Here is a 24152-nt window from a genome sequence, read left to right on the forward strand (position 1 = left end):
AAAGATCTTTTGACCCAAGGCTTGATTTGACACAGTAGCTCACCACTTAGGACTCCCATTCTTTTTGTCAATAACAAAAAATGGGACTTTTCAAATGTGCATTGATTATCGTGCCTTTAATAAAATAACAGTAAAGAATGCTACCCCATTCCAAGAGTCGATGACCTTCTTGACAAGTTGAAAGGAGCCACAATCCTTAGCAAGATTGACCTTAAGCCATGGTATCATTAGCTGAGAGTGTCTGAGCCTGATATTTTAAAGATTGCTTTTAGGATCCAACTAGCCACCATGAATTCCTCGTTATGCCTTTTGGACCGACTAATGCACCTGCTACGTTTAGCTGAATGACAAACCGTATTATCCTACCTTATTGGGATGTTGTGTTAGTTTTCTTTGATGACATCATGCTTTATAGCAATTTTAAAAGAGAGGTCTTCCACATTATCACTTTTTTAAATCCTTCATAAGAATTCATATAGCTAGCAAACCATAATATGACTTTTGCACAAGAAGCCCATTGTTTGCTGTATGAAACAATCGCCCTCATGCAATCGATGGATGTTGCGGTGGATGAATTCTGGAGCACCTTGCAAGAACAATGAGATGACGATGAAAGATGGAGATGGTCCGCTATATAAATGAAGCGATGGTTGCAAAAAAATACATTTGAGAGATGCAAATATTGAGAACCATTGAATAACTATGGATAACCCATGTTTTCTTTGAAATACAATGCTCATATCAATGTTAAAGTATGCTCCACCATATTAGCCATCAAATATATATACAAGTACATATACAATGCCCATGAACTTGCAACCATCCAACTTTTATGAAGAGATTGTTGATATAATAGGCACACACCTAGCATAAGGTTAAGAAATTTCTCAATGCATGCTATATACCGCTTTAAAGACATGCTAGTGCAAATTTAAATTCATTGGCATGATGAAAAGCTAGACATCCAGAGGTTGTAACTTCATCTTCCAAACCAACAAATGGTCACTTCAATGATGATGATGACATTCAAGCGATTGCTCCAAGCCACCAAGCAATAAGCATGACGTTGATAGAGTCGTTCAAAACAAACGTGGATTTTAATTTGCCCCCCTTAAATACACTAAACAAAATGTAGACCTATATTAAATATTTACTTTTGCACTTCAACTATGGTTTCTTCACAAAATATTAAAAATTATATTCAAAACTGTAAATGTGTGGCTACACTATAGGTCATCATACTCTATCTAAACAAGATAGCATGAATGCTCATGGGTTGCCTCTTTGTTAGCACTACCTCTTTAGAGGGAGTGCTATGATGGACAGCTTGATTCTTCTTTTGTGAATTTCCAAAAGCTAAATTAAATCATACAAGTAAGGTATGCATGCTTCCCAATATACGAGGAAGAACCTCACTTGTGCACTCTTGTTTTACATACATCGGGGAGAGAGAGAGAGAGATTTAACAAAAAACATGTGGAAAAGCACAAAAAATATTATAAAGTGTTCTACAGAAATAACAAAAAACATGTGGAAAAGCACAAAAAATATTATTAAGCGTTACAGGAACTTGTTTTAAGTAAGAGTGAATCCTGCTCCTCCAATGGACAGGCATTTTTGACTCTGAGAGAGAGAGAGAGAGAGAGAGAGAGAGAGAGAGAGAATCTTGCAGTCTTCCTCCATGCAGGCCTTGTCTCGCCCATCCGATGCGGCTTCTGCATTTGCAGGTATTCTTTACCAACCGAATCGAAGTTATTTCGACCGCTCCCCATTCGTTATGCCCTTGGTCTAGAACTTACCGTAAGGGGATCAGTGCGGTGTCCTGGCAGCATTTACACGTCTAGACTGGCTCCACCAGGCACCGCAGATAAAAGCATTGAATTGAGGTTTCGGACCCATCTCTGGGTTACTTTTGATTAGATACAAGATGAAAAAAGTTAAAACTGCCGCCTTGCCTGAGGCCAGCCAGCAAGCCAACAAGAGGACCTTCACATAGGTAAGCTTTAGCTGAGGCTGTATCTGTCTGAGCATATGCTATGACATGAAATGATGACCTCAGCAACATGATGCTACTCACACAAATGCCTTGAGATCGTCCCATCTTGCCCCATATGCAATGAACATGCCAGGTGCAAACTGATTCCACAGTGCTGCAGATAGCGTCTGGCAACTTGGACAGGCTGGTAGCTGCTTGTTTACAGGAATGAGGATAGATTGCTGAGCTTTCACACAGCGGTGCAAAACTACAGTGCAAAAGTCTGACTAGGGTGCATATCCTTGGAATGTGCTCTTAAAGTTATGCTAGTAGGCCTTAGTGAAGAACATGATTCTGTACCACAGTTTTGAGTCTCTATCATCTTTTCCGAAAGCTCAAGAATTCAAAGGTGTGACCTTGTCCTCCGGAGGACCATTATGGTGTTTCAAGATTTCTTTTATGCAGGATCCAACAATTTTTGCTGGCTACATGTGTAGTGATGACTATGATCCAACACATAATTCCAGGTTTGCTTAAGCCCATAACTGTAACAATGTTTAGGTCTTGATTTGCACTTCTAGTGTCCAAGCAGCCTCTAACCAATGTGCTGAATGACCTTGGAATCCACTACTTCAGGGTTGAGAAGTCCATGGTGCTTGGATGAAGTCTCAGCCGCCTCATGTAGATCTTTGGCGAAGTGTGAGGTCTCCAAGGGAAAAAGCATCTACGATGAAGAGGTCTTGTTGAGAGGTGCATCGGATCCAAAGCCAAAGAAGTCTAGAATGTGTGTCATGTCTCTAGAGAGGTCCTATCGAAAGGTGCATTGGATCCGAAAGAGTGGTTAATGCGCACAGCAGCCTCCATGCAATGAAAAGAAACACGAAGGGAACAGTGATCAAGAGGAGAACAAGCGGACCTGAGAAGAGTCGCCAAGAGCTAGCTCACAAGGATCGGCTTTGCGAGGAAGGCAGGACTGACGATACAAAAGTAAGAAGGGCGAGCTGCGTGAAGATGGCAACGAGGAGCCATGAAGAGCTTCCTAGGATGTAGAAGAGGGGCAGTTGTAGGAACAAAAGAGCCATAAAAAGGGTGTCAGAAGGTTGCCCAAAACGTGTCACGCCTTAGACATAGATCATCCCTGTGAGAGATGGTATGCATAGTTTAGCCACTCCTTTCGATCTAGGCACTCCACCCGTCTCTTGAGTTTAATCCCGGTATGTTGTCTCCCATGTGTATCCATTGGTTACATGCAAAGGGCACTTTGGGCTATGCCCTCTGTTCATGATCGTGAGAAATTCCGTAGATTTGATATTTCTAGAGAAATGGTTGAATATGGGTAAGAATTTTTGCGGACCATATGGTACCATTACCCAGACAGTGCAAGTCAGGGTCACGATGCTCTGAATCTCATAGATCCATCCCCCTATGTAGAGGGAGCACCAGATGGCCACTGGGTTCCTAATGGAAGCTGCCCATCTCGAACCACTGCCCACTTTCCCTTCTTGCGGGTGATGTCCCGTTGCTACAGGAGACTGCGCTCCTCCTCTACTTGCAAAGGTGTAAGGTCCTCATCCAAATGGATATGGGGGATTCTTGTAGAGCCGTCCGCTTGCATAGTGCTGCAAGGTCAGCACGAGTGTCCTTGAATAGGATGACAAGGAGCTGCTCCCGAGTGGATCCTGTCCTATCCGCCATGTGCCCTCAATCCCATGCTTAGGGATTCCGAGGGTGGAATCCACGAAGCTGGTCGCATTGTCGATGTCAATTGTGGAGGTACAGGGGATCCTTCTGACTCTAATGTTGAGAGCCTTACTAGGTCTATGTTGCTACTCAAGACAGGTGGTCGAAATGGTGCAAAAGGCTTCAAAAGCCTATGAGACCAAGAAGACCTGAAATCAACATGACAGTACAAAACCCATGGGGGGAACTAGAGGTGTCTATCACACCTCCAAGAACCTACTATAAATTACATGAAAAACTCCATGCGTTGTGATTTGGATCCTGTCATGATGTGTGTCATGTATCATAATGTTGTGTGTTGGTCATGAGTAGCTTGAGCTTTGAAGTTTGGATGGGCTTGACCAAGGTCTCATGAGACATGGGTTGTACTATCTTTGGAACATGTCTGAGATTTGCTATTGGCATCCGCTACTCCTCTTTGTAGTGTGTACTTGTGGGTGGTGCGAGGCAACTTGTCATTGAGATGCTGCAAGGATAGTTAGCCCAATGGAACAGGAGCTCGCTATGCCTTTGTCGAGGCTCTTGCTAACCTTGTGAGTTTGGAAGGCCGAGTCGTGGTTTGCGGCATCTGCCAAGTACTACTACTCTTGTGAAGAACTTTGTGATTTATTGTTGTTTGGGGTGAGGTCCCTTGGTATAAAGAAAATACTTGGAGACAAATAAAACAATATTGAAGACAATTAATGGCTGAAGAAGAAATATATATCACAAACGGAACTCAGTACAAGTGAAGATATGAGAGAAGCTCTGGAGGAAGCAAACGTGAATCCTGACAACTGTAGTGGACTTCTGCACTAGCTCCACAAGTTGGAACCGAACCAAATCTGAGACAGCAAACTGATGCAGGGGTTGCTGCAGATTTGGAATAGAAAGAACATAATCTGGAGCGGAAGTTGGAGGTAAGATCTGGAGCAGAAGTTGAGGGCAGATCTGGGGCAGAAGTTGGGACAGATCTGAAGCTGAAAAGAAGGCAGATCTGGAGCAGAAATTGGAGCAGATCTGATGCAGAAAGGAGGGCAGAACTGAAGCAGAAAGGAAGGCAGATCTGGAGCAGAAAGGAGGGGCAGATCTGAAGCAGAAAAGGAGGCAGCCAGGAGGCAGAAATTGAGGCAGCAGAGGAGGCAGACAGGAGGCAGAAATTGAGGCAGCAAAGGAGGCAGCCAGGAGGCAGAAGTTGAGGCAGTAGAGGAGGCAGCCAGGAGGCAGAAGTTGAGGCAGCAGAGGAGGCAGCCAGGAGGCAGAAGTGGCTCAGGTGTGCAGGTACCTCTGGAGCTGGAAGAGAGGAGATGCAAGAATACCTAGCCCCCCCCCCCTTTAAATAGGAAGGGGCTTAGTCGGTCAACCAACAGGTTGACCCCAGAACTGACCGACCTGGTCAGATTTGACCGACCAGGTCAATCTGATCGGCCAGATTTGGTCAGCCAGCAAAAACTTTTTTTTTAAAATTTTATTTAATTTTTTTTTATTTTGTTTGACCTCCGAACCGGGGCTTTTGATAGATCTTTGGTTGTGGATTTTGCCTCCGATCCGGGGTTTCTTTGACAGGGCTCGGAGAGTCACCAGTGGTGTTTGTACCTGTTTATCTTGTCCTCTAGAATTGGAGATTGCCTGGCTTAACACCCCCTCTCAATGTCCAATGTAGACAGGAGAAGCAAAGAGGTGTTCCATGAGTGATCTATCTTCTTCATTAGCCTTTTTTTTTTTTTTTTTTTGGGTTTTTGAATAAAGGGTTTTCATTTAGATGGAGATGCCTACAAAGTAGGTTTTCATCTTCACTAAATGCCCAGATGATGGTACAAAAAAGAAAGACTTGAAGGAGTGCCCTCGCAGGGGATTTGTTCACTTCCTTAAGTACACAAAAAGAAAAAACTGCTAAGAAGGAGGAGGAGGTAAACCAATCCCCAACCGTGGGCAGAGATGCTTAAGAGTAGGGCGATTAACCGGCTTGGTAAGAATATCAGCATGATTATCGGCAGCTGGAACATAGATCAACCGAATAGTACCTAATTCCACTTGCTCGCGAGTAAAATGAAAGTGAACACCGACATGTTTGGTGCGGAATCCTTGCACTACTAAGCGAGCTTTGTACTTGTCCAGTGTTCCATCGGCTTTGAATTTTGTTCGGAAGATCCACTTGGTTCCGATGACCTTTTTGTGAGTGGGTCGATTGACCAAGATCCAGGTCTGATTGCGATCAATACTTTCAAGCTCCTGTTCCATAGCACGATGCCACGCAGGATTTTTAACTGCTTCCTGCCAAGTGGCATGTTCAGAATGTATGATATAGGCCGTGGTAAAAAAAGAGGCAGTGGTAGTAGAAGAAGTTATTCGAGTAGAGCGGCGAGGACCGGAAGGAGAAAGTTCGACAGGAATAATCCCGGAATCCTTCATAGTTTGGCGATACCAGCGTGGCAGCGGGTCGTGAGGAGAAGCAATGGGTGGGGAGAGAGATGTTTCGGGAGGAGAGGAAGGAATTTCGGGTGGAGAATTGTTGGAGGGAACAGGAGTAGATACGTCATCAGGAGAGAGAATAGAGGAATTTTTTAGCACTGCTCTTTCATCGAAGACCACATCTCGGCGAACCAAAACTTTGTTTGTGCGAGGATCAAATAATCGATAAGCTTTGGCTTCTGCCGAGTAGCCAACTAGAAGAAAAAGTTCAGCACGAGGTTCGAGTTTACCGCGAGTATCATTGGGAGTATGAGTGTACGCGCGGCAGCCAAAGATGCGAAGATGAGAAATAGAAGGACGGTAGCCATAGAAGGCCTCAAAAGGCGTCATGTTCAGTGATATTAAAGAAGAAAAAGGATGATACGTTTCGCCTCCGTATAGATTACAGAGCATTGAATAATATCACTGTTAAGCACAGGTATCCGATGGCTCGGATTGATGATTTGCTAGATGCATTACATGGAGCCGTGATTTTCAGCAAGATAGATCTTAAGTGTGGCTACCATCAGATCCGGATTAGAGCCGAGGATGTGCATAAAACCGCTTTCAGGAGCAGGTTTGGTCATTATGAGTTTTTGGTAATGCCCTTCGGACTTACCAATGCTCCAGCGACCTTCGTCATGGTTATGAACGATTTACTACGTCCGTATATCGGAAAGTTCGTAGTACATTTTATTGACGATATCCTGATATTCAGTAAAAGTATTACTGAGCATCGTGAACACTTAAGAATAGTGTTTAGTACTTTGAGGAAAGCCAGTCTTTATGTGAATAAAAAGAAAACTATACTGTGTATGGTTAGGCTTGAATATTTAGGGTTCATAATTACTCCACAGGGGGTAGAAATGGATCCGAAGAAAGTGGCTGCGATACTAACTTGGCCAACCCCTTAGAGTCTGACCGCGTTGCGATCATTCTTGGGATTTGTCCAGTTTTATAGAAGGCATATCAAAGGATATTCCGGAATAGTATCGCCATTGACTGATCTGACCTCAGATAAAGTACCTTTTATTTGGGGATAGAATCAACAAGAAAGTTTTACGTAAACTACTCGGTGCTTTCTATCAATTCAAACAACGGATTTTGCAGAGGCATTTGAATGAGATGATTGCGAGTTGCCAAACACATATACTTGAACTTAAGAGTTTGCAATTAAGCTGGAATTAAGACTTATACAGCTTAAACACAAAGTGACATCATTGGAGAATGCAATATGATTGAGCGGCCAAGACGGCCCCCCCCCCTTATCGAGGCTCACTTTATTCTTGAAAATGGAGATACAAGACCAAGGTGCAATGCACCTTCCAAACTGATGAACTCAGTGAAAACCTAGGACCTAGATACAAGACTCAAGAGCATATGTACAAGGTAGACAACAAAAAGGAGGACTCCAAGCTCAGGTTTCAGCTCTTGGCTTGCCCAATCCACAAGGAAGAAGCCTGCAACAATCACCACTTACATCCAACATTAGAGACAAACACTAGTTTCTAGAAAGATAGTAGAAACAACATGAAATAGTGCTGTAAATGAGATAAACTTGACAATACAGGCTCCCTTCGTGACTTGGCCCTTTTGTAGATGAAGTCCTTGATGCCTCTGAAGCTACCTTGGGTGAGGAGAGTGTGGAAATGGGGCTGGAATGAGAACAGCTTAGAAAAACAGCCTGTAGGCTAGAGAGAGAAAGCTTTTATGGAGTGATAGCTGTAGAGAGAGAGTGCCTATGCTGATCCCAAGGGAGGAGATGTAAGAGAGGAGCTGCTGCTGTTCCAGAGGTGCACAGAAAGGCAGATTTCTGCAAGGGAAATGGGCTGGAACAGCAGAGAGAGAAATTCTGCAGTAGAGAGAGAGAGACTGCAGCAGGAGAGAGAATGGGGCTGTGGCTGCTCCAGGCTAGGTGAAGGAGAGAGGATGCTGCTGCTGTTCCAGAAGAGCTGAGAGGGGGCAGATTTTTGGAGAGGAGGGGCTGGAACTGTAGAGAGAGAATGTGCTGTTGTAGAGAGAGAAAGTGTTGCTGAGGTGAGAGAATGGCCTGGGGAGAAGCTGGCTGCACCCAAGGAGCTGGAGAGGTTCTGCTGCATCATCTAAAAGGAGGGAGAAGAAAAGTGACGAAATTTTCATGTGTGGAATGAAGGGGAGAGGCCTTCTTTTATAGGCTCAGCCCCCCCCCTAGGCCTAGAGTGGAAGGCAGACACTTGTCCCAGATTTTTGGTGGGCTGCAGTCCCAAAGAGGACAGCCCACAACCTGCCCCAAATCTACTAGATTTGGGGCCAAACACTTGGCCTGCATGCCCTGCCACTTGCCATGCATGCTGCCACATGTGTGGGACAGGTGGACTGACCTGCCAGCTCAGATTCCATGTGGCAGTCTGCCACGTGTCAGCTGCCACGTCACTCCCAAAAACCCTAAAATTTCAAAGTTGTCAGAATTTAATTCTGATCGCACACACGGGTTCCTAACAGCTTAGACTATCTATTGACGTACTCTAAGGTCATAATTGAGCCATACTGAGCTCATTTGTTTGTCGTCTTATCTTGTATCTCCATTACTCTTGGCATGCTTCCAGGCCCACACCCAAAGCTCAGGGAACATTCTCTTGAATGGTTCCTAGGTCGGTATGCAATCTGTGCATTTGATTGGTCCCATGTTTGGGTACTCAGGTGGGGTGTGGTTTCTAGATGTCCCTCTCAAAGAGAGGCCATCACTCTTGTGGGTCACTAATGCCCATAACCCCAAGCAAGGGGGTCCACCCTCAAATGCTAGACCTAGTCCCCATTGTCCGTAACTGAACAGAAGGAAAACATTTCATTTCTTAATAAGCATACTATTGAAAAACAAAAAGAAATAGTACCAAGCAAGTGGATACATGTTGAAGCAGGATGACATTTTAACACCATAAAACAAGCTGTGGTCTCAGGACCGATGTTAAAAATAGTTGATCCCCAGAAACCATTGTTCCTAGAAATCGATGTAAGTGGCATTGCGGTAGGAGCAGTTCTCCTTCAAGAGGGAAGGCCAGTAGCCTTTGAAAGCAAGAAGCTTTCTCCCTCTCAAAGGAATTGGCCAACTCATGAATTGGAGTTGTATGCTGTTATCCATGCTACATGTAGGCATTATTTGTATGGTTCAGAGTTTTATGTGGATGTAAATCATGATACTCTGAAACATTTTTGTAAACAGCCTGACTTGAGGGGCCGCCAAGCTAGGTGGGCAGAGCTCATGCAGGAGTTTCATCTAATGATTCGGTACCGAAGAGGAAAAGACAATAAGGTTGCTGATGCGTTGTCTCGCATTATGCACAACCTGAGTTTCACGGTATTAGAGAGTGCTCTAATGACCGAGATAAGAGAAACTCAAAAAGTGGACGAGTTTGTCCAGAGCTTATGGCCTAAAGCTCATGTGTTAAAACCCGGGGAAAATGAAAAGGATGACCTAGCATCCAGAAAAGGCCAAACTTATGCAAGATGTACCATAAGGAATGGTATGCTGAAAAGAAATGGCAAGGTTGTAGTACATAGTCAGAATGATCTCAGGCAGAGAGTCATTCGACAATGCCATGATAGCCCGTGTGCGGGACATCCAGGAGTCGAGAAGACATATGATCTCGTGAAGCGAGATTTCTTTTGGCCAAAGATGAAAAAGCATATTCATGAATATGTGACACGGTGTTTTTCGTGTCAGGTAAGCAAGGCCGAGCGGCTGAAGCCACCCGGACTTTTACAGCCCTTGGAAATACTACTAAATAAGTGGGAGAGCATTTCCATGGACTTTATAGTAGGGCTGCCTACGACACAAGGAGGGTATGATTCTATCCTTGTGGTGGTTGATCGTCTAACCAAGATGGCTCACTTCATTCCGACTAGAGAGTCTGTTAGTGCCCCGCAAGTAGCGGATTTGTTCATTAGACATATATTTCGTCTGCATGGATTGCCTAGATCCATAGTGTCAGACAGAGATGTCAGATTTACCGGTCATTTTTGGACAGCGGTATTTGTGACACTAAGGACTGAGTTGGGAATGAGTAGTGGGGATCATCCTGAGACGGCGGATGGTCAGACGGAGAGAGTCAACCAGACTTTAGAGGATATACTGAGGGCATATGTGTCATTGAGGCAACATACGTGGGACAAGTGGTTGCCATTGTTGGAGTTTGCCTACAATGATAGAAAACATTCATCTACCGAGTTCAGTCCGTTTGAGCTGAACTATGGTTATAGACCAGTCAATCCAACTATAGTTGGAGTACCTCAGAAAGTGCCGAGTGCCGCGAACTTTGTAGTTCAGATGCGGGAGATGCTAGCACTTGCGAGAGCTAATATCCGCCAGGCTATGGATAGAGCCAAGGTGTATGCGGATGAAAATCGGTCTATAAGAGTATTTAAGGAAGGAGAAAAAGTTTTTCTCAGAGTTCCTTCGCTCTCGAAGTCGTTGACTTCAGGAGAGTGTGCTAAGTTATCACCTCGATACTGTGGGCCATGGTTAATTCTAAAGAGAATAGGCAGTGTAGCCTATAAATTAGAATTGCCACAGGGGTGTAAGGTGCACCCGGTTTTTCATGTTTCACGCTTAAAGAAATTTTTGCATACAGGTGACTCACTAATCGAAGGTGTGTTTTTGTTTCAGGAGATAGAGGATATTGTAAGGCGCAAGCCAACAAGAATCCTGGACCGAGGAACAATGCAAATACGAAATCGGAAGATACCCACGGTGTTGGTTGCATGGCATGGTCAGCCTCTATCAGAAGCTACCTGGGAATCCGTATACCATTTACGGAGAGTGTTCCCAGATTTCATCATCGAGGACGCTGATGCTTGAAGAGGGAAGGAATGTTATGCTCTAGCCGAGATAGCATGACCTCGGAAAGATCGGTGGGCATTTTCTCTTAGATGACCAACTTTTTGTAATAGTTAATGTGCGTAATTGAAATGGTTAAGAGAAGTAATTGCCAAGGTCCTAGGTGAGGGTGAAATGGCATTGACTAGGTAGTTCTGAGTGCTAAGGCCTAGGTGCACCTAAATGTGCAATAATGCCAAGGGGCAAGTGGTTTTAAATGTGCCCCAAGAGAGGGGTAAAAAGGTGCACCAAGTGGAGAGGCTAAAATGATGACATTTGGCGAGGAGAACTATCTAGGGAAATGAGGGTCTCGTGGATAAGCATGAGAAAAACAAAGGAAAGAATTAAGATACATGTTATCTACGAGAGTAGGCTGGGAGGAAAAGACATATGCCATCGCCCGTGATCTGTGTAAAAAAAAGCTTTAGAGTTTCCTTCAGTAGTGATAGAGTCTTTATCACGTCCAATCGAAGTAACTATCCTCACGAATCCATTTTTTTTCTCTATTCCTTCCTCTCTCACTCAAAACGTAACCGAGACCCCAGCCGTAACACAATTGACAAATCCAGGAAATGCTTTTCTGGCAACCGAGTTGCTACTTCACGCGGAGTAGCTTCCTATTTCATCCCCTACCGCTGTACGTATATTCAACCTTCCCTTATCTACTTACCACCATCCGAAGTGAAACAATAGACCAGGTTCTTGGATAGAAACGGGGGTTGCACTCGACGGCATTCTGATGTACACTATCAATGGATCAAATTCACGATTCTCTTTGGGTGTTATCGACCCATACCCATTCGTAGTAGGGATAGAGATAAATAAATGATCGGGATCGAGACCCTTGTATCATAGGAAGGAAGAGAGGAATCCACTGATTTGCGGACAGAAAATTTCTCATTTGAGTTACCATTCATTTGGAGTGATGGAGAAGTTGTGGGACGGTGCCGTGTCCAGGAATTAGGATCATCTGGAGTTGCTTCAATCCGAGCCAATTTCCTATTCATTTGTTTCGTCTTACTTGATTCTCTTGACACATATTTACCCGCAGGAGCCAAAGGATTATCCCCTAGTGGATTTTGAGAGAAATCACCAATTCTGTTTGGTTTCCTCCCCACCCTACCTGCGCTGCAGGGATCTAGACAAACTAGTGGAGGCGTTGATTGAAGAGGTAGAGCAACTGGCGTTGCTTCCTCTTGATAAAGAACTTAAAACTATTCCGAATCTTCGATACAGATATGCTGATCCTACATTCTAAAAGACTCCGATATATAGTAGATAGAGATTTACTAGGTTCTGCATCTATATGAGCTACCGTAGCCTGTGACGAATCTTCCGTATATGATATTGTTTCTAGATAATAGAAACAGTCTTCTCTTACGGATTGTAGTCGCTTACTAGCTTCGTAAGCTCTATCCGTGGAGCGACGTGGGGTATTGTAGAACCACCGGAGGAGTCTCCAACAGTATGATTTCTCATATATTTTATATGGCGAGGAGGGGAATTCACGAAGTAAATTACTAAGTGGATGAATCCCCGTAATCGAATCCTCTTTTCTGATTCCCTTCTCTAATCATCACTATACCACCCTAATTTCCTTCCCTCATCTCATTTGCTTCTTCTAGGAACCTCCGGATTGGTCAAAATATTAGAATCCCTGAATTGATGCACGTGAAAAACAAGCAAGCTCAGCAGCTTTTTCTTCTGTTTCTCCCGACGCTGAATCCTCACCAATCCGGGTTAGGGGAATGTCTTGCCGACCCCTCATCTTCAAGTAAAGGACTTGACGAGGATAGAAACCTCCTCGAATCTCCAATTTAACTGCTTGTATTGTTCTCATTGCAAATTGGATACAAATACGACGGTTTCCCTCGGGGAAACCCCAGCTAGAAATGGGGAAGATTCCTTCTCATATATCAAATGAATTGTAGTCGCTACCCACCTCCCGAAATATCGTACGCCACGGATAAAATCCAGGGAAGAGACCCATGATACCATAGAAACACATCACAATACCTTGTGGAATGAAAACAATCTATCTAGATGGAAGTGTAATATAACTAGAGATTCCAACCGCCGGAAAACCCATTGCGCCACGAACCGGGATACAGGCCCAACACAAATTACTGAATCTACGAGAACCTCTTGGAGAATCTACTCGAAACCATTCGGATTGACGATTCATTAATACTCCCTCCAGAGATTGCCTTGTTGGAATGAATCAGCCGCTTATATTGCTATTGGTCCCACCTCTACCCTACCCCCCCCCCCGAATAGATGCAGATACAGATACAGCCATTGCTTCGACATCACTTCATTTTGAAAAGGATTCTCAGAAGGGATTCTGTTTTCAAGAAGTTTAGAACATTTTCCACTATTTTGGTGAGTAGGTGGGGGATCTATATGTCTTAGCAACGATGGAACGATCCACGTCTCACTTATCCATAAGGGGAATCTGCTGATTTGCAGACAGAAAATTTCTCATTTGAGTTATCATTCATTTGGAGTGATGGAGAAGTTGTGGGACGGTGCCGTGTCCAGGAATCAAGATCATTTGGAGAGAGAGAGAGAGAGAGAGAGAGAGAGAGAGAGAGATGTATTAATGTCTGCAAGAGGCCTTGCGGGCCTATGAGACAAAGTACAAGCCAAAAAGTAACTCATACAAGCCACAGAGGGCTGAAGCAAAGGGTTCTCTAAGACTCTTGCTGAAAGCTAAAGTGCTAAACTAGTGAATCAAGTATCCAAATACTAGAGTAGCAAAAGCAAAATAATAGAGAAGTATCAGGTGCTCAGAGCTAGCACTCCTAGTACATGCTCAGGTTCTAGATATCCAGGTAACCTAGTGGCTCTCTGATGAGATGAGGAGCTCTCATATCTGTGTCTGTCGAGCTGTCTCTCGATGTGGGGGAGGGTGTGGTCTCCTCAATCTCTGGCTCCGGTGGGCTACGTCAAGGGTGATGCCTCGTCTCTAGCGGTCACACCTCTAAGGAGGGCTGAGATAGACCGAACCTTGATCGTGCGTGCTTTGGTCCCTTTCTGTGTTACACGTGGAGTGTTTGTCCCTCGTCTGGCAGCATCGTGGTGGCTATCCCACTGCTAATCCGTGATGCTCTCATCTCATCAAGCTCCTCTCCCTCAGTCTCACCAGCAACTGACTCAATTGCATAGAAGTCTGTAACAAAAGTCTCTGATCTGTTGATCTTGGTGACCTGTGGCATCAGTCCTTGCTGCTCTCTGGTCTGTCGCATCAATGTGTCTCTCTGTCGTTGCATCTCAATTAGATAGAGCGCAACACAAACCTGATCATGAAAATGGATCAGCCGTGTAAACGGACCAAAGCCATACCCCTCCTGAAAGAGGCAGTGATATCGTCCTCGGATCTCATAATAGACTGGGCAGACACAAAGAAAATGCTCCTCTGTCTTGATCTCCTACATCTGGCATGGTGTGCGAGTCCTCTGCTCTTTGGGTATGCCTGCAGCTCTCCGTGCCTCAATCCGCAGCAGCTGATGTGATGAGACTCGCAACTAACCGATGGCAACCCTCAGTGCATGTGAGACTCTCCTGTCCTCAAGATACTGAGGTGTGATGACAAGACCGTGCTCTGAGACCCTCAGGAAGTGGTCATGGTAGAAATGGATCTTGGTGGAGAATTCCTCTCCCCCCCAAGCCTAGATGTATGGAGCTAGAGGAGGTCCAACTGTATGATATGGTTGATCTCATCTCGTGGGATCATCTCGGGTGGTGCATCGAGATTGTTTTGAAAGGGGGGAAGTCTGTCCATCTGAATGCCGTGACTACCAAACCACGTGAATATCCATGCATACCATGCCGTATCAACACCACTTTCTGCTAGTCGCTTGGAGGAGTCTAATGCTAGCCTCGGTAATCTCCACTAGGGTAAGGCCGAGACTTTGTGGAGGAACGTCACTTTCTGAAAGGTTGCATCATCTTGGAGAGGGGTCATGGCGAACTCTGCTTGTATAATCTGATGGGGACTGAGGGTTTACTCCGAATAATCCTGGATCCCATAGTCACTTGTAGCCTCTCAAATCTCCGCCACTCTGTCGCTGAAATATCACTTCCCTAGAAAGGTGCTGCATACATGGCGGTCGCAGTCTCAACAACGTGTCAAAAAGCCAACCCTTCGTCGGAGGGTCTTGGAACTGTGCTTGGAAGCATCGCCTCTCTAGTCGGGCCAAAGCACCCCGTCCTCGTGTGAGTCGTGCCGTACCCGCATGGATCATCGTGAAAGCTGGTCCGGTGAACACTATCCCCAAATATGTGTAAGACTGCAGTATCTCCACAAGCTCGTCACGATATGTGAAGCTCGGGCGACGGGACACTGCTCGTGAGGTATTGAAGATCATAACCTTGGTTTTCCCAAGGTTAACTGTCAAGTCTCTCTCTCTGCAGAACATCTCCAGAGCCCTTAGATGTTTCTACAGTCCCTCTGTTGAGGATGATATGAGGACTTTGTCATCGGCGTACAACGATATCTGTACCATCAGGTCCGCCAGAAGCGAACCCTCTCCACCTAGACGATCAACAAAAGAAGTGATCTCATCGATATAGGGCCCGAAAAGAGTCGGTGATAGGGGGCAACCTTGTTTTACTCCGATAGTACTCTCAACCCACTCTGGTAGGCCTCCTGGGGCACATACCCTCCCTCTGATGGACTCATACAGACTCATGACTCCCCAAATCATGATCTTTGGGAGCTGGAACTCCTGTAACCTCCTGATCAGGCGAGAGCGTGGGATAGTATCAAATGCCTTACAAAAGTCTACAAAGCAAGTGTAGACTTTCTGATGGCTCGACTTTGCCTGCTCAATAATAGCTCTCAGGGTGAAAATGTGGTCTAGGGTGGAGGGTTGTCTCCAAAAACCTACCTGCCCAAGTGCTCGCTGCCCATGACCCTCTGTGTGGCTGCTGATCTTCCTCTCTAGTACTGACCCATATATCTTAGGCAAAGTGTGGCCAATCATAAGAGTGCGGTAGCTCCCAGTGTCCTCGGGATCACCTGCCTTGTGCATCGGTACTATGGTGGTGGTGCTCCAGGTAGGTGGGAAGCCGTGGCATACGGCATGTTTGAACAGCTGTGCTAGGATCGGGGTCAAGATATCTTGCCCATGGGTCTGGGCATAGAGGACATATTAGGTGGTGCCTGACCTGGGACATCATATAGAGAGCATGGATATGTATACGAGACTGCTGGATCTGTGATAAGGATGGGCGACTTCCCCTCCTACAAGAACCCCCATCCCGTAGTAGGGTCTCCTCCGCGAAAGGAGGTGATCACCTCATCCATTCTGTGCATGAGCAAAGCCCACTTCTTATGCCATGTCACTCGGCGTGAGATCCGTTGTGCCTCTTGGAAGTCAAGTGTCCCAGTGCTTGCTCACATGTAAGGTGGGCTCTTGTCTCTCTGCACTCATCTTCGAACCAAGGGTTTTGGGGCATCTACCCATTTGGAACACGTGCAGATCGTGTCATGCGAAAGGATCGGGTGGCAACATCCTGTATCACTGAGGTAAGGGTGTTTGATGCATGTGCGAGGTCCATTCCCTCTCCAAGTAGTACTAGAAGCTGAGAAGCAAGGTGGCTCACATACACCGGGTCAAGAGCACGGTCAAAATGGATCTAATCGCGAGTGGGTGGTGGGGGGGCCCTCCTCATGGTTGGCATGGTGGGCGATATACATAAGGTAAGGTATGAGTGGTCGGCTCCGAGTGGAGGAGGGGGCACAGTAAAATCATGTATCCGTGGGGCAAAGGCTTGTGGACCGAGCAGGTAGTCCACTGTACTACTCTCCCCTTGATGTGGGAAACAAGTTTCACCGAAGGGGGTGACACATCAACAATTTACATCCCTCGAGTACGACTAGTCGGAATTGGATTGGGGGATGGGGTAACAAATCTCACCCAATCTGGGAAGCAGCTTCCGTTGATGTGAGCCCCAAAGATGATGGCCATCTTCAGAGACCGCTATATATGATCAGGTCATGTATAGCTCCCAAATCGAGTAGATGCCTCCCATATGCTGTCACTGGCGCATCTACATCTGCCGACTCTGCCTCACGATCTCCAGCTCTGCTGCATCCATCTCCGGTACTACGAAATCTAACAAGCCCACTTGTCTATTCCCAGTACGTGCATTGAAGTCACCAAGGAGGAGAGTGTCCCCGTGTCTAGAGAACTTGTGATGTCATCATGGATAGTCTCATATGGGCTGTGCCCGTGAGTGGTGACCTCTCGCGCATAAGATGATGTGTCTAGGGGAAAGTAAACACTGCAATGAAGATCGGACGCGCATCTGGTAACTGAACACAAATCCACATGTGCCGTGCATGCTCCTCCCTTCGTATCACAGAGAGGAGTGGCCTCAGATGTGATCTGAAGAGAAGATCCTCGTACCCCACTATCCCTCCTCAGTTCCCTCCTATGAGTAGACTCCCATGTGTATCCTGTCACTGTGGGTAGCCCTCTCTGTGGGCTCTCATGTGTCTCGTGTAAAAGATCATATCTCTATTACTGTTTGTCTCCAAGAACCCCCCTAGGTCAAACCAGAGGGTGCCATTACAATTCCACACTGCCATCCTCAATTTGTTTTGCATACTCGTCCCATTGTTCAAACACCGTCATGTGCTGTCCCCTTCTCCTACATCTCGTACTTTTTTTTCTGCCCTCTCTCGAATGATCACCTTGCCATCTCTGTAAACTGCCCATTTCCCCTCTTGTCTTGCAACCATCACCCGCACCATTCCTTCCCTTCTATGCTCCTGTTGTAGGAGTGTGAGATCTTCATCCAGAAAGATCTTGGTCCCCTCTAGTGTTGCCCGTGTACTCTTGAGGGTGGATCTATCTGTGGCTGTTCGTAGCTTTACAACCAAGGGCCTCGTTGGTGCATGTGCTTTACCCACTCTCCAGGCTGATTCACAAGTAAGGTTGACTCTTATCTTGTCAAAAAGGGTTTTAGCATCTGACATGGGGCTATCACCTACTGTTAGACCTCTGACCAGCACATTCAAAGTCTTGCTGCCCTGTCTTTTTTCTTCTTCAAGTGTTTCAGAGATGAGCTCCCTTTCCTTTGGTGTTGTGTCTTTCTTTAGTACATCTTTCCATAAAAGCATATCTGCCTTCCCCTTCGTGATTTGCTGTATGAACTCAGCATGTTTCCCTTGTACCGTTGTTTGCAAAGCTGCCATTTCCTTTTTGAGCTGCTCATTCTCTGATTTCAGCACATCAATGATCTTGAATCCTTCCTCTGACGTCCCCTTTGCATCTTTGAGCTGTTGCATTTGTTCTTTAATGGTGTTCAGCTCCTCGTTTAAAGGTGGCTGAAACTCCCCATCCTCCCAATGTGCACTTGCCTTCAATTTGTCATTCTCATCTTAAAGGGCAGCAACATGGGCTTCCAATGTCTCAATTTGAGAGGCCAAATGACTGTTTTTTTCACCTAGAACACGAGTCATGTCCTATAGCATTTTGCCTTTTTCACATGTCCATTTGGTTTGCATCTCCTCTTCCCATTTCTTCATTTCATCTTGCATTTGGGCTCGGAGGTTTAAGAGCTCGTCTTCTCTAGTCTCTCTCAGCTTCTTGCGTAGGCATTCAATTTCAGTGTCTTGCATCTTACATACTTCCTTGAGTGTTGATATGCAAGCCTTGACATTCAGGTCTTCTATCTTCTCCGTCTTCGTCCAAATGAGGCTATACTCCTAGAACTAATGACCCGACAGCTTAGATAGAGGGTTGACACGCAGATTACACTTGGGGATATCCCCTCCCTGTTTAGAGTCGGAGCCCGACCGACAGGGGTTATTGTAGCCCTTGTTAGGCGCAGAGCTATGACCAGGAGACGTGCCAGGGTTGCACCCCTGAGTGGTCGACATCACTCTAACGCTGCTTTCATGCCTCCATTGCCTCATCCACCCTGATGTCTTGATGATGATGATGATGATGATGAGATTGATATATAGTCAACCACTGACATGACCATCTTGTACTTAGTACTTAGTACTACCATTCTGCATTTTTTGCATTTGGCATTGGTGTGGATGCTTGTTTAGTAGCTCCACCACCACAGCTCGTTTGTACTAGGTTTTTCACGGTCTCATAGACCCATCGGTCTTCTGAAGACGTTAATAAACTTTCTTTCTTTCTTTCTCTTTCTTTCATCCCTTGTTTTCTGGTTTGGTGGTTCTCTCTTGTCCCCATATTGGCAGCTGGAGAGTGCCTTCTTGCTGCTTTCTTGATCCTTTCTTGAGTATTTTTGCAGGTGCAGATTTGGTGCAGACTGGAGTCGAGAACTGAGGAGGGAGTGGGGGGTAAGCAGGCCTTGAAGTCTTGAGGGGCTGGCCACCAAGGTTAGCCTGGATGTCTAGCAGCCTAGGGCTGCCTCACAAGCAGTGCACAGCTCCTAGGAGCCACGGGGCTCCCTATGGCACTGGTTGGCGCAGCTGAGCAGCCGATGGGGCTGCTTGGAAGCGTCGGGGCTCACACAGGTACTCTTGGTACCCGGCAACAAGCGCCACAGTCCCACGACAAAGGAGGGGGGTTGAGAGGCCCCCGCGACAGCTTGGAAGAGGCCTCATTGCAGACGATGGCCTGGAGAGCACCCACGATGGCTGGAGGGCTCCCGTGACGGCCTGCAAGGGACAGGCGATGGCCTCGAGGGCTCTTGCAAAACAGCAAGCAAGGTGGGTGGGCTAGAGGAGCTAGGCGATGGCAAGCAAGGCGGGAGGCAAGCAGGGAGCAGCAAGGCGGGAAGGCCTCACCGCGGGCAGGGCAGAGCATGGTGGAGCTAGCGTGGAGGGTGACACAAACTTATCCTCTTTACTACTGCAGATCACGGGAGTAGCACCATCTAAATTCCACCCAGCCAATTCCTGTTGAAGCGTAAGAACACACAGAGAAGTCGAAATCCTTGATCAGAATCCATACGTGAAGCTCATCTTCTCTCTCTTACTTACCTCAACAGCCCCATCTCCCTAGTGGGATCTAGATGCCACATGTCATCATCATAGGGCCTTTCCTAATGCATCTTTTCACCCCTCTCTTGGGATACATTTGATTTCCTTTGCCCCTAGGCACATTGCTTGCATTAGGCCCTTAGCCTTAGATCCACCTAGTCTGGTGCTATCAGCCCTCACCTAGGACCTTGACATTAATTCCCTCCCGATCATTTACATGAAGCGCAAATAAATATATTACAAACGTAGATCCTTAAGGGAAATGTCGATTGATTCTTCCGAGGTCATGCTACCTCGGCTAGAGCATAACGGTCCTTCCCTCTTCAGACATCAGCGTCCTCGATGATAAAGTCTGGGAACACTCTCCGCAACTAGTATACGGATTCCGAGGTAGCTTCTGATAGAGGCTGACCATGCCATGCAACCAACACCATGGGTATCTTCCGATTGCGCACTTGCATTGTTCCTCGATCCAGGATTCTTGTTGGTTTGCGTCTTGCATTATCCTCTATCTCCTGAAACAAAACCACACCTTCGATTAGTGAGTCACCAGTATGCAAAATTTTTTTTAAACGAGAAACATGAAACACTGGGTGCACCTTGCAACCCTGTGGCAATTCTAATTTATAGGCTACCTTGCCTATTCTCTTTAGAATTAACCACGGCCCACAGTATGGAGGTGATAATTTAGCACACTCTCTTGAAGTTAACGACTTCGAGTGCGAAGGAACTCTGAGAAAAACTTTTTCTCCTTCCTTAGATTCTCTTATAGACCGGTTTGATTCGCATACGCCTTGGCTCTATCCATAGCCCGGCAGATATTAGCTCTCACAAGTGCTAGCATCTCCCGCATCTGAACCACAAAGTTCGCGGCACTAGGTACTCTCTGAGGTATTCCAACTATAGTTGGATTTGCTGGTTTATAGCCATAATTCAATTCAAACGGACTAAACTCCGTAGAGGAATGTTTTCTATCATTGGAGGCAAACTCTAACAGTGGCAACCACTTGTCCCACGTATGTTGCCTCAATGACACATATGCCCTCAGCATATCCTCTAAAATCTGGTTGACTCTCTCCGTCTGACCATCCATTCCCAACTCAGTCCTTAGTGTCCGAAATACCGCTGTCCAAAAATGACCGGTAAATCTGACATCTCTGTCTGACACTATGGATCTAGGCAATCCATGCAGATGAAATATATGTCTAATAAACAAATCCGCCACTTGCGGGGTACTAATAGACTCTCTAGTCGGAATGAAGTGAGCCATCTTGGTTAGACGATCAACGATCACAAAGATAGAATCATACCCTCTTTGTGTCGTAGGCAGACCCACAATAAAGTCCATGGAAATGCTCTCCCACTTACCTAGTGGTACTTCCAAGGGCTGCAAAAGTCCGAGTGGCTTCACCCGTTCTGCCTTACTCACCTGACACGAGAAACACCGTGTCACATATTCATGAATATGCTTTTTCATCTTTGGCCAAAAGAAATCTCGCTTCACGAGATCATATGTCTTCTCGACTCCTGGATGTCCCGCACATGGGCTATCATGGCATTGTCAAATGACTCTGCCTGAGATCGTTCTGACTAGGTACTACAACCTTGCCAGTTCTTTTCAGCATACCATCCCTTATGGTATATCTTGCATATGTTTGGCCTTTTCTGGATGCCAGGTCATCCTTTTCTTTCCTGGGTCTAAACACATGAGCTTTAGGCCATAAGCTCTGGACAAACTCGTCCACCTTTTGAGTTTCTCTAATCTCGGTCATTAGAGCACTCTCTAATACCGTAAAACTCATATTGTGCATAATGCGAGACAACGCATCAACAACCTTATTATCCTTCCCTCTTCGGTACCGAATCGTCAAATGAAACTCCTGCATGAGCTTTGCCCACCTAGCTTGGCGGCCCCTCAAGTCAGGCTGTTTACAAAAATGTTTCAGAGTATCATGATCCACATCCACATAAAACTCTGAATCATACAAATAATGCCTCCATGTTTTCAAAGCATGGATAACAGCATACAACTCCAATTCATGAGTTGGTCAATTTCGGTGAGAGGGAGAAAGCTTCTTGCTTTCAAAGGCTACTGGCCTTCCCTCTTGAAGGAGAACTGCTCCTACCGCAATGCCACTTGCATCGGTTTCCAGGAACAACGGTTTCTGGGGATCGCAACTTGTTTTATGGTGTTAAAACTTTCTTGTTGATTCTGTCCCCATATAAAAGGTACTTTATCCGAGGTCAGATCAGTCAATGGCGATAGTATTTTAGAATATCCTTTGATATGTCTTCTATAAAATTGGACAAATCCCAAGAATGACCGCAAAGCGGTCAGACTCTGAGGGATTGGCCAAGTTAGTATCGCAACCACTTTCTTTGGATCCATTTCTACCCCCTCTGGAGTAATTATGAATCCTAAATATTCAAGTCTAACCATACACAGTATAGTTTTCTTTTTATTTACATAAAGAGTGGCTTTTCTCAAAGTACTGAACACTATTCTTAAGTGTTCACGATGCTCAATAATACTTTTACTGAATACCAGAATATCGTCAATAAAATATACTACAAACTTTCCGATATACGGACATAGTAAATCGTTCATAAGCATGACGAATGTAGCAGGAGCATTGGTAAGTCCAAAGGGCATTACCAAAAACTCATAATGACCAAACCCGCTTCTAAAAGCGGTTTTATGCACATCCTCGGCTCTAATCCAGATCTGATGGTAGCCACACTTAAGATCTATCTTGCTGAAAATCACGGCTCCATGTAATGCATCTAGCAAATCATCAATCCGAGCCATCGGATACCTGTGCTTAACAGTGATATTATTCAATGCTCTGTAATCTATACAGAGGCGAAACATATCATCCTTTTTCTTCTTTAATATCATTGGCGAAGCAAAAGGTGAGAAACTTGGTTGAATCTGCCCCAACTTGAGGTATTCTTCCAATTGCCTTCGCACCTCCGCTTCTTCGGTAAAACTCATTCGATAGGGAGGTCTATTTACAGGTTTTGCCCCCGGGATTAGTTCGATCTTATGCTGAACATTTCGCTCTGGAGATAACCCATAAGGTAGCTTATCCCTAAAACAGTCAGAGAACTCCTCTGTTGTAAGATCAGCCAGTTTGGCCATTTCACCACTTTGCGCAACATCAGTGCTAGCCGAAGAATCATCAACTGGCTCTACCGATGCTGTACAAAGGAATAAAAACTCTTCTTGAGCTTTTCGGATCTCCATCACGGAAACCAACGGTCCCTGAGGTACATCTTTCTCACCTCGTAAGACATAAAGCACATCATTTATCTTGAATTGATATACGTGCTTTTTCCAATCAATGGCTGGATTCTTCCTAGAATGCCACGCCTTACCCAGGGCTATATCTGCATGAGCAAGCTTAGTCATTTCAAAATCAAGCTTCTCAGCATAGTCCTGAATACGAAGCTCCAACTGGGTAACCCTTTGGTCCCATACTTCAATTGAACTTCCATCTGCCATCCTGACTGTATACGCATAGTTAGATGGGCTAGTCCTTAACTTCAGCCTCTTCACGAGCTTGGAGTTAATTACATTGTGAGTTGACGCCGAGTCAAACAACACAATGACATCATGATTGGCTACTTGCCCTTTCATCTTAATTAACTCCGTATCATTAAAGGCTGTATATCCCGTTGCTGCGGGCTTAGATAGGATGTTATCAGGTGCACTCGTTACTAGCTTAGCAATAGACACACATAACAAACAAGGTACTGACCTCTGAGAAGATCCCGCTAGCTGAATCTGCATCTGTTCTGCTCTGGGACTTCCCTCCATTTCCACGTCGCATTCTGAGACTACCATCTCAGCCATCCGACGATCCTTATTTCGTGGACAAACCTTCCACTGATGAGGTTGAAGGCAACCAAAACACAAACCTTCTCTCCTCGCTTTTTCTCATTGCTCTGGGTTTAAGGGAGACTTTGACCAAGCCCGGGCTGCCATTGGTGTTACTTTCCTCTTCACTCTAATGGTGGTACTTGATTTAGGAGTTTCAGCTAGTTTCGCCTGCTTGGCTTGACCACTCGGCTGAGAACCACTCCCTTTACTAATTCACTTCTTCTTAAACCCAGATTTCTTCTGGTACCCATACTGGGTTCCGACTTGCGCAAACCCACTTGGCCTGCTGCCCTTGGCA

At 45.6% G+C, this 24152-nt stretch overlaps 1 protein-coding gene across 2 annotated transcripts in view; it reads left to right on the forward strand.

Annotated features, from left to right (window-relative positions):
• The first annotated feature begins 1518 nt into the window (after positions 1–1518).
• The window catches only part of TPR10 (ankyrin repeat family protein), a 141917-nt gene continuing 119283 nt past the window's right edge, over positions 1519–24152 (forward strand). For both annotated transcript variants that reach the window (XM_087397305.1, XM_087397306.1), the window contains exon 1: positions 1519–1727. In XM_087397305.1, the coding sequence (XP_087253431.1) occupies positions 1682–1727 (46 nt within the window). In that variant the 5' untranslated portion in view covers positions 1519–1681. The remainder of the gene's footprint in view (positions 1728–24152) is intronic.

This window comes from Dipteris shenzhenensis, chromosome 26, assembly GCF_047967505.1.
Source record: "Dipteris shenzhenensis isolate YYH24624 ecotype China chromosome 26, Dip_SZ_1.0, whole genome shotgun sequence".
In the NCBI taxonomy this organism is placed as follows: domain Eukaryota; kingdom Viridiplantae; phylum Streptophyta; class Polypodiopsida; order Gleicheniales; family Dipteridaceae; genus Dipteris; species Dipteris shenzhenensis.